This window comes from Morus notabilis, unplaced genomic scaffold, assembly GCF_000414095.1.
Source record: "Morus notabilis unplaced genomic scaffold, ASM41409v2 Scaffold276, whole genome shotgun sequence".
Classification (NCBI taxonomy): domain Eukaryota; kingdom Viridiplantae; phylum Streptophyta; class Magnoliopsida; order Rosales; family Moraceae; genus Morus; species Morus notabilis.
Window position 1 is genome coordinate 1,063,348 of NW_010361626.1, and position 21,505 is coordinate 1,084,852.

The 21,505-nt window shown below is 33.9% G+C and overlaps 1 protein-coding gene, 2 long non-coding RNA genes and 1 pseudogene across 3 annotated transcripts; all 4 read right to left on the reverse strand.

Annotated features, from left to right (window-relative positions):
- Positions 1–3,561: 3,561 nt before the first annotated feature.
- LOC21408682 (ferredoxin--NADP reductase, root isozyme, chloroplastic) lies at positions 3,562–7,727 on the reverse strand. Its single transcript, XM_024166992.1, has 5 exons — positions 7,473–7,727; positions 7,319–7,375; positions 6,113–6,448; positions 5,538–5,757; positions 3,562–4,415 (listed from the first exon to the last, which is right to left on the reverse strand). Exons 1-5 carry the CDS (start codon positions 7,494–7,496, stop codon positions 3,916–3,918), a joined length of 1,137 nt encoding a protein of 378 aa, XP_024022760.1. The 5' UTR covers positions 7,497–7,727; the 3' UTR covers positions 3,562–3,915.
- Positions 7,728–8,531: 804 nt separating this feature from the next.
- LOC21408683 lies at positions 8,532–10,772 on the reverse strand. Its single transcript, XR_002902394.1, has 5 exons — positions 10,678–10,772; positions 10,326–10,552; positions 9,568–9,612; positions 9,290–9,332; positions 8,532–9,210 (listed from the first exon to the last, which is right to left on the reverse strand). It is a non-coding gene; the product is annotated as an uncharacterized LOC21408683 (long non-coding RNA).
- A 186-nt stretch (positions 10,773–10,958) lies between these two features.
- Positions 10,959–13,043, reverse strand: LOC112090264 (annotated as a pseudogene).
- Positions 13,044–16,222: 3,179 nt separating this feature from the next.
- On the reverse strand, positions 16,223–17,729 carry LOC112092014. The gene is made up of 3 exons (XR_002902396.1): positions 17,580–17,729; positions 17,007–17,137; positions 16,223–16,416 (listed from the first exon to the last, which is right to left on the reverse strand). It is a non-coding gene; the product is annotated as an uncharacterized LOC112092014 (long non-coding RNA).
- Positions 17,730–21,505: the final 3,776 nt, after the last annotated feature.

Sequence of the window (21,505 nt, forward strand, 5' to 3'; positions counted from 1 at the left end):
CAAATTACACCTTCCGTCTAAAATCGTCTATAAATTTAACGGAAGTACCTATGTGGCTTACCATCAAAATGCAGAATATAAAGATGAAAATAACCATTTAAAAACATAAAGTTAAAAAAGAAAATTAAAATACGCGTATATATATATATAATATCGAGTATTATATGTAAAATTAGTGACACAACTCTAGTCCCTAGTTCAAAAACCTAGAGAAGAAAGGGATGAAGAGAACATGATTACATGAGGGAAGTTTTCTATTTGTCTAAATAATGTACATTTTACTACAATGTCACAATTTTTTTATCCAACAAGGATCGAATAACCTTCCCCCAAACTCCATCCCCAAAGTGCAATTGGGCTAAATGATTTTAAGATACTACAGTTTCACGATTAAAGCATATCTAATGCAATGCTGTAATTGATGTGTCAATTATAAATTTATCATTTGAGTGCAAAAAAACTTCCGTGTAATGCTATTTATTGTATTAAATTTCTCATATGCTATACTTTGTGATAAATTTCTCATCAAATATAGAATATGTGAAATTTGACATTTGATTGTTATTGGTTGAAATGTTTACTTATTAATGTAATAATTACAACTTTTGCATGTTATAATTATTTTAAGGATTATTATCACATATGCCGTATGAACTTTGAGATCACCCGTACTTTACTCCCTGAATTTTGAAAATCCTTACTTTACTACTCTAAGGCCTCGTTCGCTTTACGGATTCAAGTTTTTAATTCTAGATGTAATGTGACATTTTTTAAGAACTTTTAACTGTAACAGAAAAAGTTATATGTGACATTTTCTGAGAGCTTTTAACTGTAGAAACCTGAAACTAAAAACTCAAATCGGTTAAATGAACAAGGCCTAAACGTTCATGAACTTCCATTTTGCCCATTCTGTCTCAATTTCTGTTTAAAAGAGACAGGATACGTCTCACGTGCATGATGTTTGAGGGTAAAATCATAATTGATTTTTTGGTGATATGCAATGCACCTATGCCCCCTGAACTTTAGAGTCGCTCTCACTTTGCCCCCTGAACTTTGAAGTCATCTCTCCTTTGCCCCCTGAACTTTGAGGTCGCCTCCACTTTACCTCATGAACTTTTTCATTGTTTTTCATTGTTCCCTCCATACTACTTTAAACTTTGAATTTCTCTCACTTTGAAAAGTGTAGTATTAAATGACAATATTTTACGGAAATTTTTTAGAGATATTAGTAAAAATTCGATAGAATGTTTTATGATGAATTTGTATATTTTAGGTTAACTTTTACTGATATAAACATTTTTATAAAATTCAGGTACTGCTATGTCTTACTACGAATCAAATCAATGAAAATAATTCAAATAGAAAAAAAAATGATAAAAGGACATCAAACTGTGTTTAGAAAATCAAAGAAAATAAAAAAAAATCATACTGAGTGATCGGATTACTACGAATGTGAGTGAGCGGGTACCAATCTTAATCAAGTGGGGGGAGCAAAGTGAAAAAAATTTAAAATTTAGGACAGTACAGTGGGAGCTATGAAAAGTTCATGGCACAAAATGGGAAGGACTCTAAAGTTCAGGAGGCAAAGTAGAGGCTCTTCAAAGTTCAAGGAGCATAGGTGCAAATCACCAAAAATTCAATTACGATTTTACTCTCAAATACCATGCACATGAGACATTTCTGTCTCTTTTGAACAGAAATTGGAACGGAAGGGGCAAAGTGAACGTTCATGAAATTTAGAGTAGTAAAGTGAGATTTTCAAAGTTCAAGGGGCAAAGTGCCCCAAAATAAAGGGGTGTAGGTGATAATAATCCTTATTTTAAAAATAAAAGTTTATTTTGACAATTTTTAAAGCTTAATGATTATGAGAAAAAGTATATTTGACATTTTAAATAGCGTTATACATTATATAGAAAATGCTCTAACATACCATATCATATTTTTTGATGCTAAATATACAATTGACATTAACATTTGTATCGGAAACAAATGCATCAGAGATGGCCTGAGTGTAACTGTATATGATTGATTTTTAGAACAAGTGAGGGGACTTTACTGGCATTAAATAATGGATCATGAAACAGCTTGCATTAGTCCTTTAGTGGGTATAAATAAATATCAAGTTTCAACCCTGTAATAACATTGAAAACGACACCACTTCCGGCCAATACGGGAGGCTAACCTAAGCAACACATATATCTCAAAATAATAATAATAATAAATAAAAAAGTTTAAAGGTCTAGCTTTCATACGCAAGGCAATACTACTAGAAAAATAATTAAGATCTCGTTCATTTCACCAATTCGAGTTTTCAGTTTTAGGTTTTTATAGTAAAAAATTCTCAGAAAATGTCACATCTAACTTTTTCTGCTACAGTCAAAAGTTCTTAAAAAATATCACATGTCAACTCGAATTGAAAATTCGAATCCACGAAGTGAATGAGGCCTAAATCATATATAATTGTGGGATTTCATTTTTTTTTTTAGAATAAATATTCTGCGCTCTCATTGGGGAGGTTTAAAATGGAGATGTCCATCACAGATGAGACAAGTGAAGGTATCATTGCAGGCATATTGCTCGTTGACTTTTTTTCCCTTGTATAACATGTTTCCTACAGTCAACATGCAGAATTCTTTGTTTCAAAAAGATAAAAGGAGATACATAATAGAACACAATAGAATATTTTAACATAACCATTAACCAAAATTTTGCCAAATCATGTAGGAAACTTGATCAAATAACAAGTCCACTTCTTGTTACAACATTGGTTTGGTTTGGTTTTGGGGTGTAAAAGTTCGAACATACGCCAACTAAATTGCACTGCTTTAATTATTGTTTAAAAAAAAAATAGTTCAAAATGATTCCAAATTAAAAGGTCTAGAATCCAAAATAACGTCGTTTTTGTATTGAGGTTTAGTCCAAAACAAGGTCGTTTTGTACTGAGATGAAGATAAGGGGCCAAAACGCAAAGTCGAGATGAAGAAAAGGGGTCAAATTGCAACATTTTCAATGTTTCTACCTTACAAACAAGACTCTATTGCCCCCAAAACCCTTCTCTTCCTTTCTTCTACTGTATAGCAGTAGCAACCACCGCTCTCCTCATGAGACACTCCTGATTTGTCTGTCGCTGCCAAGATGATTATGGGCTAAATCAACACAAAACACGATTGACATTCTATAGTTACACGCACCCATGATCAGAAAACTTTATTTTGTGATTTGATGTTCATTGGTTTTTTATTTTTTTTTTATTTTGAGGGTAATTTTGTCATTTAGACAAAAATTTAACAGCGGAAAGGGTTTTTTTTTTTTCAAAATAGGAGTATACTGTAAATTATTTTTCAGAAAGTGTCAAAAGTCTCGGTGAAGTTTATTATTGAGAAAACATAGGAGTTGTCAGCTTAAGTCTCCCACGTATCTATTTACTTAAACCTGCCCTCAAGTTACTTATCAGAAAAATAAAAAACATACATAATCATTAATAACTCATCCATATATATATATATATATATATATATATATATAAACAAAAAATAAGCATAACCTGGCCCAAGTTTTGCATGATGGCATAAAAAGCGCAATGCTTCACGCAACAAAATTATAACTGTGGTTGACATAATAATGCATCTTTTTAGCACTACCCTTGAGCAGTAGTCGTACAAGTAAAATACTTCAGAAAACGTAAAAGTAAAACATTCAAATTTATAACCAATTTAAAGCAGTTCGTTAATTTGATTCATCCCAGAGACTTGTTCTCTCTTAATTATTCAAAAATACAAGATTGAATTCCAAGTGCCAACACTAATTTAGGCTACTCTTAAATCTGATCAAAAGGGATGAGAAGAGAGAGAACATATCTTGGTAGTCCCAAATGGCAATAAAGACATTGAATGAGGTCCACAAATATTTGCAACATCAATAGACTTCAACGTGCCATTGCTTGTTCTTCTTGAGCTGCGCAAGTTTCTCTTCCCAGCTCTCGCCTCTCTGGTCCGCCACCCTCTTGAGCGTTTCTTGAATTCCGGGCATCATTCCCTTGAGCCCACAGAAGTAGATGTGAGCTCCATCATCCAAGAGTCTAAAGATTTCGTCACTGTACTCTTCAATCTTGTCCTGGACATACATCTTGCCGCCGCTCTTGTTCTTTTGTTCTCTGCTGAGTGCTCGGTCATATCGGAAGTTATCAGGGTAGTCCTTGAGATACTTGGTGAATTCATCGTCGTAGAGGAGACTGTCAGTGTTGGCCACCCCAAGAAATAGCCAAGCAAGGCCACCAAACTTGAATGTTGGAACGGACTCCATGAACATGCGGCGTAAATAGCCTCTGTAGGGAGCGACACCAGTGCCGGTAGCAATCATTATGTGGGTGGCGTTCGGGTTATCTTCGGGCAGAAGCATTATCTTGCCAGAGGGGCCTGCAATCATAGATAAAGTGAGCATAGACTGTCTAGAATGATGCCAACTCTATCAACCAACAATAAACAAGAGCAGACAAGACTATAGTTATACATCCCCTGAAATAAAATCTTAGTCACTATTTGTTCATAAGCTAAGTCAAATCAATTAAAAAGAACCAAACTTATGCAATGCATACATATAATGTGAATAAATCAATCACCATGATTATTAAGTGAAACGAGAAGTTGCTATTTTCCAATTAAAACTGCAGAAGCATGAAATCAACACGAGCAGATTACAATATGGCAAAGAGGTCTAAAAGAGTAGTCTTTAAGTAGATATTGAGATAAGGCCTAGATGAAAAGACAAACAAATTCTTGTTACTTTACGTGCCATAATTAGGTGGAATAGACGGTACTGTTTGATAGTGGTGATGTCATACAAGTTCACGAATGAAGTCAACTTAAGCTGCCCAAAAATAAAATCTATCTTCCATTCAAATTGAGGCACGTATAAATGCCTTTCGACCATTGATTTAACCTATTGTGACTGTAAGTGGAAAGCAAAGCAAAACAAAACAAAATTATAGGCACATGACCAGTTCAGACTTCAACCATGGTTCATAGATCATCTCTTTTTCCTGCAGGAGGCTGGGAATGGAAAACATTCTTTTCAGTAATCATCCATAAGCTTAAATACCTTCCAGGCCTTTAAAGTTTTAAACAAACATACCCAGTTTATGGAAATATACTTAGAAATCTGATTTTGATATGTACCCATAATATCCCATACCGACTAGTGTCTTCTCAGATGAAAAGATAAAGCAATCATTTGCATATCATAATACCAACATTCTATACTTTTAGGGTAAATCATATAAATTATTTGATGGCGTTGTAAATTCTCAAGGCAAACCCACATTCAGCTATTTATAAGATACCAAATTTTTTATCTATGTGCCTTGTTGATTGGGAAATATTATATTGAAGTTAAGAAATCTCCCAAAACTATTTGAAAGCAAAACAGACTAGTTTCAAACACTTCTCATATAAAAGAAAGACAAGGGAACATAAAGTACTTCAAATTCAGAAGCAAAAGATGTTGACATGTTGACCTTTCACAATGCAAAAGGGCCTTACCTGTGATTTTAACTTTATCTCCAGGTTTCGAGTCACACAAATAGTTGCTGCATACACCACTCTTTGAAGGATCTTCTTTCCCTGTCTCACGGTCATAATAAACAGCACGGCGCACACACAAACTGGCCGTCTTACCATCGAAAAAATCTCCATACCTGGTGGATGCAATTGAATAAAGACGAACATTATGTGGGCTTCCAGGTTTCTTTGGGTTCTCACCCTGCAACACAAATGAATGACAAATGAGGCACTTCAGTTATGAAACTATAGTTCAAGTACAAAATAGTAACATGTTAAATGATGTTATAACACAGTTAAAACGAATGTTGAAAAGGAGGAATGAGATGAGACCCAACATTAATCTGATTCAACAATAAAATTATACCTTGATTAGATTAACATACACAATCCTAGCTACTATCACAAAGTACCACTAGGCAAGGGCAAGAAAAATGCAGAAATGTTGAGCGAATCAGTGTTGAAGTAATGTATCTTAATCATGATTAGTTTGCAAAGAGATATAAAATGAAGATCACATTGATATAATGATAACGTCTTAGTACAGGACAACGTACCGGAGGAATTACACCGTAACTTTGTCCTTCCCAGTAAGGAACATTGCCACCATGATCAATCACAATATGGCAAGTCTCTCCAGGAGCTTTTGGGCCCACAAGCCTCTCAACGGAAACAATAGTTGCTGTGTATGGTCCCTTAGGCTTGTATATATTCAAAGGGGTCTCTTTGGCATCTTCAAGATTTAATGGAGAAACAGAAACCTTAGGTGTGGATGCTTGTTGCACTGACATGCACAGTATTTGATGATCTCTTGACCGCCCATTCTTTGTCTTGAAGTTCAAAGACAAGGTAGGTATCACCCATAATTTATCGGAGAAGCTTATGTTATTAGTCTGCAAGGAACATCAAAAGCAGCTCCATGAGAAAACACATGAATCATGCACATTATAGATCAGGTTAAATTGTATTTCACTATGATATAAAGCATTTAAGCTGAATCCACATGATAAAAAGAAGGCGTACACAACCTGGTTTTGAGGATTACGTTAATGTATATCGTGGGGAATATCATGAGGAATAACACAAAAAGGTGCAAGCACAAGGTGAAGCTCTGAAACTAATATTAGCCAAAAATGAAGAGGGAAAGCAATCTCGTGCAACGCCAATAGAAAATGAAAATTAGATAAAACGTCATGAAAATAAGTCCTTTTCCTATATTTGAGATTGAAGGAAGATGGATTAAGCTCTGAGAGTAAACACGATTGAAACATATAGATATACCAATATACAACTTAATGTCCTTTCTCCAAGGAAGAGCATGCAATTTGATAGCAATGGCTCTATCTTTAAATACCAATTTTAGATTAGTAAAACATTCATAAAAAATGAAAGAAAAAGTGAAAACAGAAATTGTTAACTGGGTGGTCAAAAGAACAAACTCAAATAACCCATAAAGAGCCAATATGACAGAAAATCCAATTGTTGAATTAACCATGAGAATATATATATGAAGACGGACAGAGACGGCAGTCACTTTCCTAAGTCAAAGATATTTCTAAGAAACTACATGAAAAGGAGATTAACAATCTAAACTAACAAGGACAAAGCATGCATTTTGAGAGCTAGGGAGCTATATCTTAAAAAACCCATCTCAGATTTCAAATTCAACAAAAATGAAATTTAAACCAGAAAATAGCAAAAACTAGTAACAAAACAAAAGAACTAAGGCAAACCCAGTACGCCAAATTCCAAAAATTACGAACCTTGAACACAGATCTTCTGAGGGAGCAATCGTTTCCGACCGGAACAGTGACGGAAATCTGCAAACAAAGCCAAACATGCAAACCCATTAAACAAAAAGGAAAAAAGAAAAGAAAAATTATAAAAGATTTCAGGTTTCTCGGGAAACAAACAGACCTGAGACAGAGTGGAGAGAGCCATTAGTGAGAGAGAGGAGAGAGAGAGAGAGAGGGGATGAGAAAGGCGTTAAGAAAGAGGGAGGAGTAATAGTAATATAGAGAAGTTTGATGGAAGAGAGTGATCCTTTGGAGAGTTGCAAGGGACAGGCTCTTCTTCGTTTTGTTGTCTTTTTGGGTTTGATTTGGTTGCCTTTGGCTGCTGCTCTCTCGGACTCTCCCCTACTCTCTGATTGACTTTCTTTTGTTTTTTTTTTTTTTATTGTTTTCCTTTTCTTTTTTCTTTTTAGGCTGCGGTTTTGTATAATTTAATAATAATATTGTTGTTATTTTAACTACCTACTATTATCTTTTCTGCTAATATTCTCCACTTGACTAATAATTGCATTTGTTTATTTTCATTATTTTTTTTATATTGTTATTTTTCTTTTTGTGACCCCAACTATGTACCTCTTTTAAAGTGCTCTGATTTTGAAACATGGTACATAATTTGAAAAATATTGTTGAAAATAATTCGGGAAGTATTGATGAAAATAAGTTTTCTTTTTGTTGTGAATTGTTTTGTATATATTATTTGAGAAATAGTATCGTTACTCTTTTTGTCACTCTCTTTATTTAATGTATCATATTTTGTTTAAATAATAATAATATATCATGTTAGTAGAATTCATGTATCAAATAGTAAAATTCAGAAAGTAAATTGAGAGAGTAAATCCAGAAAGTAAATTGAGAGAGTGACGCTAACATTTATCATATTATTTAATAACACCTTTCCCACCTAAACTTTCAAGTCACATGTTCAACCCTTTTAGCATCTGATGTTACCAAAATTGTTATTAATTTTAAAGTTCAACATGCAATAGGATAAAATTAAAAGTTTCGACTTGATTATGAAAAAAAAAATGAATAATTTAAGGTGCAATAATGCAATTAATTCTTTAGACTACTCTCTTTTTTATTTTTTATTTTTTTTTTCAGGGACTTCCGGAAGATGCTTGTAAAACAGGAGAAATTGAAGTTCAAAGAAGCTCTCAAGTGAATTTACACAGTTCGTGGTTGCAACAACTACATATAAAAAGGGTCAAATAGTACTTCAAGATGTATCATCAGAAATTTTCATGCAAATCAAAGTAATAAGATTACATAAAACAGGAGAACAGAACTCGTTGCAACACTCTGGAATAAAATGGTGATAAAATATGAAGTCATTTCATTTCCTTTTTCTTTCTTTTGTCCCCCCTACAGAGTTCATTTTTTGCCATATAATTCAAAAGAGATGTATGGAGAAGAAAATGGATATGGAGTGCTTCAGTGCAAAAATGCAAGTTAGTAGTGTAACAGCCGGCTGCACTTCAGACCTCAAGCGTAGAACATCCATCGGCAGACGATATGTTTACTGAATCCATGAGAGTGGCATTAGCAGGTCGAGCGGGCGAACTTCTTCCGGTCACTGATCACGATCAGTCATTTTGACTCTCACTGCTACAAATTCTTTGATAATCTTCTCCATCTTGTCTAAGTGCTGAGACACGCTCGTCCCCTCTTGCATCTTGCTTGGAAAAAACCGTTGCCGAAGAAACTTAATGTTTACCATTGTCACTGACTCATAAATTCTCTTTGGAGTCTCCCCGATTTCTCATGCGGACTCAGTCCAGGCTAAGCTCGCCGTCATCCTCTACGTCCTCGGGAGAGGTGGTCTCAGGGAAGAATCCTCCATCTGGATACATCTTGCTGAAATGCTGTCAAAAACAAGCACAAAAGGTGAGGTGGAAGGAATAATGTGGACAAGTAATCACACCGATCTTTCAATAACAGTACCTTCATCTGGCATGGGAGTGGAGCTGATATGTCCATGTTCACCCTGAAAATAGCACAAAAAATTAAAAACCATTAACATGAGCCGCAATCGCATGGATAAATAATAGGGAGAAGTAACAATGAGAAGCACGCCGTAGTTAGCCCCTGAATATACATGGCACTCCAAAGTAGAGTAGGTTTTACTCCATTTTCGTTCTGAACCTCAGAACGACTTCCAGCATTTTCGGAATCTGAGATCTTGAGAAGGGCATTCAAAGCTGCGTGAAGCAAGTTTTTACCTTGTTTTGCATCGTTGCATAATGCCGAAAAGTACAGTACAAAACCTGAAGAACAGCCGTTAAACAGTGTCAAACCTCACGTATTCTGATAAAGAGTGGTGTGCAAATTTATCTACCGCGCTTCGCTATCCATACGCAAGCATGCTAGTTTAAAAGATGGAACCAGTATCATAATGAAATTTCCGTATCCATGTCTGATCGAGAACTTTAAATGCCACCTATTTTTTCATTAGTTTTTGAAGATCTGATACAAAGGCTACAAAGCTCAAGGTAGTGTTTGTAGAACTAACATACAAACATGGCACGTTCTTCATAATAGGATTCCTTAATGAGACCATCTTCTCACATACACGATTAAATTCTCATCACGTGTAAACTCTTTTCCTTCTTTTCTTAGCTTTGCATACACTAAATTGATATTAAGAATTTAAGAGAGAGGGTTTGAATCCGTTCACACAAGTGAATACAGAAAAATTATATTGGGAGACAGAGGACCCAAGTCAAATGTCAATGTGATTGATAAAGGCAATACTAGGATAAAATAACAACTTAATCATAATCATGATTTCCTTGTAACATAATATTTCCAAAATATAAAGCCACAGGGACATAACAAATGCTAAAACCAAGCATTGGCAAGGAAATGAGAGAGTTATGCGCTGTTCAGGATATAAAGCTAGGGAAAATAAGAAAATCAATTTTGTCACTTATTTGTTCAGAGTCGTTTGAGAAGTAATAGAATCGGAAAGCAAACTTACAATGAGGAGGCAATGAGAAAATTAGATATGTCCGGTTTCAAGGAACTTGAGACGACACATATCCCTCTAGCCACCTACCCTTTAACATGTCTCAGACCTAAACCCTCGAGACTTTCTCTGAGATGAACTCGTGGAGATGGGACCGTGAATGTTGGGTCCAGGACAAGCCGATCACTGAACAAATTCTGGCCTGAAGCTAATCTTACGCCCATATATCTCCCACTTTCCTGCAAAAGATCCCAATCCCAGATGAACATGAATCTGTTTGCACCTTATGGACAACAAAAATCTCGTTTTTCTTGATATTAGACCGGCACATAGCATAAAAAATAGAATTGTCTATTATCTGTACCTTGTCCATAAGCAATGAAACTATTGGCATTCTCAGAACCTGTATGACAAAGGTTTCAACGTTTAGAAGCACGCACAGCAGAACGACGAAGGAAAAAAAAGGTATCTGGCTTGTTTATTCCTTCCTACTTACAAAGAGAAAGAATGGACAACAAAAAAAAAAAAAAAGAGAGAGATTATTTCCAGATAACGATATATGAACATAGCAGTAATAACAATAGATACAGAGAGTTATATGAATACATACTTTTTTCCTCACTCATTCCAGTAAGTTAAATTTCCCAAATTTTCAGCTAGATGAACCTACTCCAACTCTCCAAGTCCTAATGATGCAAACAGTAATGAAGGTAAATTCCAAGTTCATCCATTTAAATACATCAAACAATTTTGGAGAAGATAAAAGACATAATGAAGGATATAAAAGGAGAGGCATAAAAGTTAAATAAGGATACAAATATATGGAGTACTACACATATACTATCAAACATAAGGCACAAGTAACTAGCAATGGAGCTTCTGTTAGGATCCTGATTGAGTCCCACATTGTTAAAGTATGAGTTTAGCATGCGGGTTTATAACCATTTGGTCAACCTCTCTCTATAGTTAGCTTTTGGGGATGAGTTCTACCCAAGGGTTATAACAATTGGTATCATAGCATGCCCCACCTCAGGTCCACGTTACGGAAGGGGTGACCTGGAAAGGTCAGGGCTATCCAGAGTGGGCCGTCATGGACGTCGGTGTCGGAAGCGTGGTGGTATGTTAGGATCCTGGTTGAGTCTCACATTGCTAAAGTATGGACTTAGCATGTGGGTTTATAACCACTTGGGCACCCTCTCTCTACAAGCTAACTTTTAGGGATGAGTTCTACCTAAGGATTATAACAGCTTCTGTATGACATAGAGAATAATAGATCTCATCACCAAAACTTACATAAACGCAGCCGTAAGGCAGCGCGACGGCAAAAGGCCTGAGATAATTCCTCGTGCCCGTAAATATGATAAATCAAAGCCCCAGTTGCATTTGGAAACCTAGAAGAGCATGCAAAATTATTTATAAAAAAAAAAAATGTTTGCATTGCAGGATAGTGATGCTACAAGATTTGATTAATAAAATGAAGTCCACTGGCACTAAGTCAGCTAAACTGAACACATTAGGTTCTAACCACAAACATGAAACATCAGAACAAAAGGCAGCTATAGTTTCATCTAAAACCATCATTAAGTAGTTTTTACAACTTTCACTTGCCTGCAATTCATCTCTAAAAGAAAAGAAAAAAGAAAAAACGAAAAATTAACTACTCATCCAAAATAAGGAAAAACCGAAAACAAAATTATAAAGAGTAATAACTTGAAACTTGAAAGACTAAAAATTCCGCTAAGCATATGTGGACTTTAAAAACAACAGATAATTAAGTGAACAGCAGAAAAGATATGAACATTAACCTGCCAACTGATTTGTTGTAGAGAGCCAAACGATCTATCCCATCTTTTGTTTTAAGGACATCTTTGCGAGTCTCCAAGTCGTTCTGATCATAATCTGCCATGGCTATAGCATACAAAATAATCCTGCAGCAGAAGAGTGAAAAGAGAACAATAATAAAAAAACTAGCTTGCGCAAAAATGTTATTGAGGTATTCATTCTAGGATTAGCTAATATCCGTATAGATGTTAAAAAAATTAAGTAATAATAATAAAATCTCACTAACAGAGAGAGAAAGGCGGAATGATCAGTACGATTTAATCTTGGGCGGTAATCGCATTTTCTTCAAGAATTCGACAAAAGGGACTCTCCAAATCCTCCTCTGAAATTCTTGAATTCTGACTACCTTCGTTACTATTATCTTGATTAGAAGCCTCCAAGTGCTGTTGAACGAGCTTGAAGAACCTCATCAACTGGTTCTTCTCAGTAAGACCCCGAGAGTCAGGGACATTCCAAAGCTTCCCATTCTCATCACACACAAAACTTGCATCAATGCTCTTAAACTCTAAATACTGGCCAGCACCCGATTTCACTATCAGATCTATGGCTTTGTCTGCACAGAAGAACACCCGAGGCCCGCCAAGGTCGATGCTGAAACTTTTGGAATGTTCTGTTAGGGTCTCGGGGGCATACGAGGAAACGTCAATGTCGGAGTACAGAGGACTGCGAGCGAGATCTAGTATGGTGTAGTCATCTACATTGCTATTGATGTTGGTAGAGGATTGGGGTTGGGTAGCGGTGGCTACCATAGAAGGAGTTGAGGAAAGAGTTTATCTCGGATATGGGCAGAGAGGCGAAGTGGCTACCATAGAAGGAGTTGGGGTCAAGGCGGATGACAGTTTTCCCAACAGCAGAGGCAGCAGCAGCAGCAATTAAAGATCCAGGACAGTATAAGATTCAGCAGAGGCTTCACTCATTATAGCAGCTCTATATAGATGAAATGACAGTAAGGTCTGCAGGTGCAGGTTCCTCGTCAGTGATATCAAATGACCATCAGAAACTCTGAAAATAGAAAAGTGATGGCAACTAACCGTATAAGAACTTTAGGGTGTGTTCGGTGTCCACAAAATTAAAAAAATTGTAATTTGAGTTCTAATTTTATTTAAATTTATGTTTTTTTAAGTTTGAATTAGAGTTTGAGACTAAAATTCGAGTTTAAGGACACGTTTGGTTCATGGATTAGAATTATTTTCGATTTATCTGTATTTTTTGTGAGAGAAAATATTATAACGAACCACGAACCATGATTCGAATCAGTGAATGAATCTAGGTATCAAACATCCCCTAAGTGTCTCATTCAAGTTCAGAAACTCGAACTTAAATTAATGAACATTATTTTTCCTATTCTTAAAAATGTTATAACTTTTTCGTTTTAATCTTGATTGAAATGATTTTTTTTATGTTTTGATAACGAAAAGACGAATAAAATATCACCCATGTACCCTATTAAAATTTTTCATCACTATTGAGTTTTTATTAAAATATTATCTAAATAGAAATTTAAGTTTTGACTCACTTAAACATAAACTCAAAAAAAGATTATTATCTCAAACCATAACTCAAATGTACACAACCAAATACAAACTCAAGTTATAACTCAAATTCAATTCAAAAACTACACTCAAGTCACACTCTAAAAGAACAGACCCTTAAATACTCATAAACTAGTTGTTCTAATATATATATGTATATATATATACACATATTTTTTTCCTTTTCTAAGAGAGGAGAGACTAAGGGGACGTTTGTTTTCTATATTCGTTTCTGATTCTGAATTGTGATTCATGGTTTTTTATAGTATTTTTTCTCATAAAAAATATACGTAAAACAAAAATAATTATGAATCATGATTCTGAATACATAAATTAAACGTCTTCTTAGACCTGTACGTCAAAGATATTGATGATAAAAAATACATAAGCACCTTGAACCCTTAATTTGTAATCTACTTCAAGGGATTTATGAGTGATGACGGTAGATTCAATGCAAGCTTTTTTGCCTTTGAATTTTTTTTTTTGGTATGGCTCCTAGAATATGTTGATTCATGCAAGAAAAATTAAGGGGTTGTTATTTTGCAACGAAATTTAGAAAAAATTTGAACTCGAGTTATAATTTTATTTAAGTTCATGTTCTTTTGTAAAATTTGGGTTTGAACTCGAGTTTGGGGCTAAATTTGAGTTTAAGTTTCCTCTTCAACTCGAATTCATAAACTTGAACTCAAGTTAATAAATAATATTTTTTCTATTCTTAAAAATGTCATAACTTTTTCATTTTAATTCTGATTGAGATGTTTTTTTTTCTGTGTATTCACAACGAAAAGACAAATAAAACCTCACCTATATACTCTATTAAAATTTTTCATCACCATTGAGTTATTATTAAAATACTATCTAAATACAAATTTAAGTTTTGACCCACCCAAATACAAACTCAAATAGATGCTCAATTCAAATCATAACTCAAATGTGCACATCTAAACACAAACTCAAGTTACAACTTCAACTCAAGTTATAACTCAAACTCAACTCAAGATCATCACTTAAGTCACCCTAACTCAAAAATATAAAAAAACAACTTCTAAGTTTAACCAAGTTTTTTTAACTAAAAAAAAAAAGTGAAAATCCACTCTACTGTCCAATTGATATACTCTACTAAGCAATAGAGAGCTTTACTACTCGAATCTACTGAAAAGTAGAGTACGTCTACCATATAGTCAAAATATTATAAATTTAATTAATAAGATACTTTAATTCATAAAAAAAAAACGTTTTACACTTAATTACTGGTGTTTACATTCAATAACAATTACTTCGTTTATTAAGTTAGAATTTTCAAAATTTCACTTCTTGATGGATAATTTCAATCAACATAGGTAGCCCCTTAAGTAGTAGCGCATTAAGTTGGTTTTTTTTCTTTTATATATGTAATTTCATCAATTTGCTATGAATGGTCAATGCAACCAATTAATTAGTAATATTATGCAAGAAAAATTAAGTTTAATCAAGTTTTTAACTAAAAAAAGGAAAGTGAAAATCCACTTTACTGTCCAGTCGAGATACTCTATCAAGCAGTAAAGAATTTTACTACTCAAATCTACCAAATAGTGAAGTACGTATACCGCATAGTCGAAACATTATAAATTTAATTGATAAGATACTTTAATTAATTAAAAAACGTTTTGCACCTTAATTATTGGTGCTTACATTTAAAATAACAAAGTTATTTACTTCATTTACTAAGTTAGAATTTTTAAAATTTCACCTTAGTTAGTTATTAGTGTCTTGATGGATAACTTTGATCAACATAGCTAGCCTCTTAAGTAGTAGCGCATTAAGTTGGTTTTTTTCTTTTATGTAATTTCATCAATTTACTGCAAGTGATCAATGTGACCAATTAACTAGCAATATTATGCAAGAAAAATTAAATTTAACCAAGTTTTTAAAATAAAAAAGACAAGTAAAAATCCACTATATTGTCCAACAGAGATACTCTACATAGTAATAGAGAACAATAGAGTACGTCTACCGCACAGTCGAGCCCATTATAAATTTAATTAATAAGATATTTTAATTCATTAAAAAATGTTTTGCACCTTTATTACTAATGCTTACATTAAAAAGAACAAAGTTATTTACTTTGTTTACCAAATTAGAATTTTCAAAATTTCACCTTAGTTTTAGTGTCTTGATGGATAACTTGGATTAACATAACGTACAAAAGTGAGGAAAAACAATGAACCCTTAAAATAGTGCATTAAGTCGGTTTTTTTTTTTAATGTAATCTCATATATTTTGTGCGAATAATCAATACAATGTGATAAATTAATTATCAATATTATCTAAGAAAAACTAAATTTAATTAAGATTTTTAACTAAAAAAATAAGTGAAAATTATTGTACTGACCAGTCGAGATACTCTACTCAGCAGTAGATATCTATTGCACAGTAGAGGTGCTCAACGGCCCAGTAGAGATTTTTAGTATAAGGTAATCTCTAATGAATAGGCGAGCTTGTGAATTAAACTGCATATCTACCGCATGGCAGAACATCTCTATTGCACAGGCAAGTTCTTAAATTTATCAGACTGTTTACATTCTCAAAATACCAATACGACAACATTCCTTACCTAAAGAGTTGACAAAAATTTATAATATCTATCAATTTAACAATATGTATAGGAATATCAAAAGTAATAATACAAATATTTCTTAAGGTCCTAATCGTAAAAAAATAATACAAATTCGGTGTCCCGAAGCCATGGCCTGCAAATGACAAATTTACTTAAATCAAGTTAAATATTGTAAAAACAATAGGTGCATTTGGAATTAGTTTTAAAATGATTTTATTTTCAATAAAAAGTAAAAATGATATTGTTTTGAGAATCATTCTGGGACTAATTTTGAAATTGCGTTTGGTCAGTTTTTTAAGAGATTATTTTGAGTATAATAAAAAAGTGAAATCGTGTTAATTAATTAATATATTATAATATTATTGATAAGTACTAAAAAATGAAAACATAAAAGTGAAAACAACTTTAAACTGTTTTCTAATTCCTTCACAAAAACCATTCTCATTATTTTCGTTTTCAAAACATTTGCTAAACAAATATCGTTTTGTTTTCATTCTTATTTTTTACTTATCAAAATACGTGAAAATTATTTTAAAAAATGGTTCCAAACACGCACAATTGAATCCAATCATAAAATAGTACAGCTCAACTATAAAACAGTAGATCTCGTTGAGAAATGGTAGAAAATAAACTAAACATGCTTATAGCCCTAACAAAAAAAAAAAAAAAAAAAAAAAAAAAAAAAAAAAAAAAACTAAAGCAGATTTTAGAATGAAAAAGTACCTCTCTCCTCGTCCTCCACCGTTGCCACCGTGTTTCCTCCAATGGGAATTGATGCTTCCATTGGTGACGTTTCTTCATGGCTCGGTTAAGCATACATAAATTAACTCCATCAAACGGATTGACCAGTCCCCCTTGAAATATAGGGGTTATATATTAACCAATCCAAATCTCATTACTCGAAAACATTATGAGGGTTCCATAAAATAAAAAAAATAAAAAAAAAATCATGGTGGCCATTAAAACAGTTTATTTCTCTATAGAAAGCTTCTTCACTTCTTTGTCAAGAGCAAGCCACCACAAATATTTCAAATTAAAATGAAATACCAAAACAACATTTGTATTTCAATTAGCCATTTGTTGTATCTGATTAACAAAAATCAACTAGCAAGCATATTGTATCCTGCTATTAGGATTCATGATTTTGACCGACCATCTATGTGAATTTAAGCAAAAATACTGAAATGAAATTGCATTAAAAGAATATTACAATGACTAAACAAAAAAGAAACTTGAAAAAGCATTCATAGTTCAACGAATTTCATTAAATTAAAAAAAAAAGAAAAAAATACTCACCTGAAAATGATATTCGGCCTTCTACGTGGTACCGGCATGGCGGTAGCCGGCGAGACTGGGCATGACAGGTACTGAGGCTGGCAGCCGGCGGTCGGCTGGAGTGGGTGGCGCTGCGGTAAAAACAATGGATCTCAACTATAAAATAATATAGCTCGCTGAAAAGGGTAAAAAAAAAAAAAAAAAAACCATACATTTTATAGCCACAAGACAAAAAGTCTCGTCATCAGTTTCTACTTGACCTACTTCAAGTTCTTAGGTAAAAAGCATAATAGGACAAAACTAATCAAAATTAGTAGAGACCATTAACATGACAAACCAAACCAAAAAGTTTCCCTGTTTATCGAATCAAAGTTGTATGTATTCCTTTCTATTAATAAAAGCAACAATTTTAAGTACACAAACTCACTAACGAGTAAATGGATGGTAACGAGAAAGCATCAATATACAATGGCCAAGTTTGATATTGATTTTGGGAGAGAGAAAACACTTATTGATTTCGCTAAAACTGTCAATGATGTTTGGTAAAAAGCAAAAAAAAGTAAATTTTTAAAGAATTTTTACTCAACTTGAAGCTAAAAGCAGAATCAGTAGGCTGATTCTGATTTCAACTTATGCAGGAATCAACTAAGGCTAATTAATGAAAGTTTCTTATTCTCAATTTTACCCCCAATGAAATCTAAAAATTACCATCTCGCCAATCACAATTTTCAGATGTATTATCTCTTCTCTCTGCTCAATCACCTCTTTGTGCTCTTTATCCTCCGTTCTCTCTCTTCTCTCTCTCCGTGCTCAGCGCTCCGTTCTCCGTGTGCCTGTCTCTCTCTTCGATTTCTCCATTCGCCGGCCTCTGTAAGTACTTGATTAATTAGTTTCTCTGGATTTGGTAAAAAGCAAAAAAAAAGTAGATTTTTAAAGAATTTTCACTCAACTTGAAGCTAAAAGCAGAATCAGTAGGCTGATTCTGATTTCAACTTATGCAGGAATCAGCTAAGGCTGATTAATGAAAGTTTCTTATTCTCAATTTTACCCCCGATGAAATCTAAAAATTACCATCTTGCCAATCACATTTTTCAGAGGTATTCTCTCTTCTCTCTGCTCAATCACCTCTCTGCGCTCTTTATCCTCCGTTCTCTCTCTTCTCTCTCTCCGTGCTCAGCACTCCGTTCTCCGTGTGCCTGTCTCTCTCTTCATTTCTCCATTCGCTGGCCTCTGTAAGTACTTGATTAATTAGTTTCTCTGGATTTGGTTCTGATTTGTCCGCATATTTTTTTGGTAAAAATCATGGTAATGTACATTATGTTAGGGTTTTGTCTCTGAGCTGATTTGGTTTTGATTTATGCATTAACCTGGTAAAACTGTTAGGGTTTCGTTTCTTGCTGTTGAGTTTGTGCTTTTCTTTTATCATTATGGATTTAATTCGTCATGTATATGTATATTATCTTTCTCTACATTAATCGGGCTGTTTGAAACTTGAGATGAGTTTGCGAATACCCCTTTCTATTTTGCAATTGCGAAGAACTCCTTTTCAATGTAGATATGCAAATGGCTATTTATTGCACCAATTTAAAACTTGTGTTTTGCTAGATGATGCCAAATCTCCTTTAACTTTTATTTTTTACTTCCCTTTCCTGTTTTCCCTTTGTTAATTTTAATTTGACTTCTATTTATGTATGTTATGATCCTGACGAAATAAGTTTTTGGTTGCTAATGTGTTTAATCTCGTCTTTGTGCTAGATGATGCCAAACCTCATTTAAAATTGCATGCTTTCATTTTTTTTTTCACTACAAAATAATTACTATAGGTATCCTACATATGTTATTTGTAGTTTGTTGGTTAAAGCTATTTGTTGGAACCTAATTCCTAAAGTAGTTAGAAGTTTGATGAAATCGCGTCATATGGAGTTTAATAATTAAATTGGAAGAAATGCAACTTCCTCTGGATTTGGGATGTGAAAGATAGGCAAGCAGTAAGTCTAATCCATTTGATCTCACTGTTAGAAAGAAAATCTTAAAATCAATAATGCGTTCTTTTAGATTCAAGCGTCTATGATTATTGAGGTGAAGTACTCAGGACTAGAAGCTATGATTAACTTGGCTATTGATTGTTGATTGAAAGTATTACCCTCCGCCCACCCCCCCACCCCTATTTATGTAAAATAAAGCATGAAGCCTCACATTCTTCTAGACTTTCAATTATTATTTCTCAAATGGAGGGTAGTATATCACAAGGCAAAGCAATATGGAACCCTGAGACTGTGGATCTGTTTTGTGATTTGTGTATCAAATAGGTGAAAGATGGACGCCCTCCTGGAACTCATCTTGATAAAGTTCGATAGGAAAATTAAATTCAAAAATTTAATGAAGCAACGAAACAAGTATATAAAAGACAACAATTGAAGAATAAGTGAGATGTTTTGAAGAATGATTGGAAGCTTTAGAAGGAACTTATTGGAAAAGAATCTGGTCTAGGTTGGAACATGGGATGTATATTTTTGTTGTATATGTTGAGTACTCACTAATGTTCCTTTTGTTATAACTATATTGTGAATGAAGAAATAAAAAAAGAATTAATTATCACAAATTTGTTGTTAGAAAACTCATAATCATAACATTATGTTTTTCTTTTTTTTTAAGTTAAACAAGTATTTCTAAATACCAAAAATAATTATATATATTTAAGTTTAACACCATGTCTATTTTGGTCATTTTAACTACCCATAACAATTCAACCTCACAATTTATCAAACATTATTACACTTATTTTGGAACTAACACAGCTAGTATAATTATAGTTTATCAAACACACAACTGCTTTTTATAACAACTACTTTTTTCTTCAGCACAGTTAAAAGTAATTTTTTTTTTAAATCTACAGCACTATCAAACTAAGCCTATATATCACATGAGTGGTCACGTATTAATTTCTGTTAGAAAATTGACAATGATGGACAAAAAGGTGTTAATTACACCAATTTTAAAAAGTTAGAAATTATTTTGTCAAAATCAAAAAAAAAAAAAAAGACTAAGCTGTCACTTACTAAGGCCTCATTCATTTCTCCAATTTGAGTTTTTAATTTCAATTTTACTACAATTAGAAGCTCTCACAAAGGTTAAAGACCATTAAAAAATTGACATGACCATTGTTGATGCCTAAAAAATCGCACGGTACAAATTCGGCCCAAATCCCACAAGACGACCCAAGGTATGGTACGTGGACCCAAGCCACGCTTCGGGGACTTTTATGTGGGCCGTGGTTTGGCAGGCCAAGGAATGTGACCGGGCCCATTTTATCCGGCCCAATTAGATCCTTGGCCCACTTGGGGTGGTCTTGGGTCTATGAGGGAATTAGGATAACGTGGGTTATGGAGAAAATTAGACAGAGTAAGACAAATTACCAAACTTTACAGTCACCACCTGTACACTGAGGTAAAACAAAATAACATTTTACCCAAAATTTCCTTTCTCTTCCTGCCCTTCTCTCCCCTCAAAAGTCAACAAAGTCTCTCTTCCCCAAAAACTATAAAAAGGCAGAATATACACAAATAAGATAAGGCAAGCCTTTGACCACTTGGCTGCCATTTTTCTGACCACACCTAAAACGGCCACATAACTTGATTGACTGCTTAACAGAGGCAAGTGTCAGATTGGCTTTTGGCCTGAAACATGCTGAAAACACCCAACTACCTCCATTGGCTGCACAATAGCCTAGTCCTTCATCTTTTTGGTAAACCCTCCCCTGCGATTGACAAAAGCCAGCATTAAACCATGCTGAAAATGTCTTACCGACTAGGGCTGTAAGAAATCACCCCGAACCCGACGAACCCGGCCGAGCCGAGCCGACCCTACCCGAAAATTACGGGTTTCTAATTTTTTATTTAATTTTCGGTTTGAATTATACCTAACCCGCACTGCGCGGGTAGGGGCGC

What these genes read in the sequence shown, in the direction of transcription:
- LOC21408682 (XM_024166992.1), bottom strand. Translation starts at nt 7,496, where the DNA reads ATGGCTCTCTCCACTCTGTCTCAG. An exon ending in CTCTCTCCACTCTGTCTCAG is followed by an intron (nt 7,376 to 7,472) that starts GTCTGTTTGTTT and finishes CTTTGTTTGCAG; the next exon opens with ATTTCCGTCACTGTTCCGGT. An exon ending in GTTACGGTGTAATTCCTCCG is followed by an intron (nt 5,758 to 6,112) that starts GTACGTTGTCCT and finishes TTTGTGTTGCAG; the next exon opens with GGTGAGAACCCAAAGAAACC.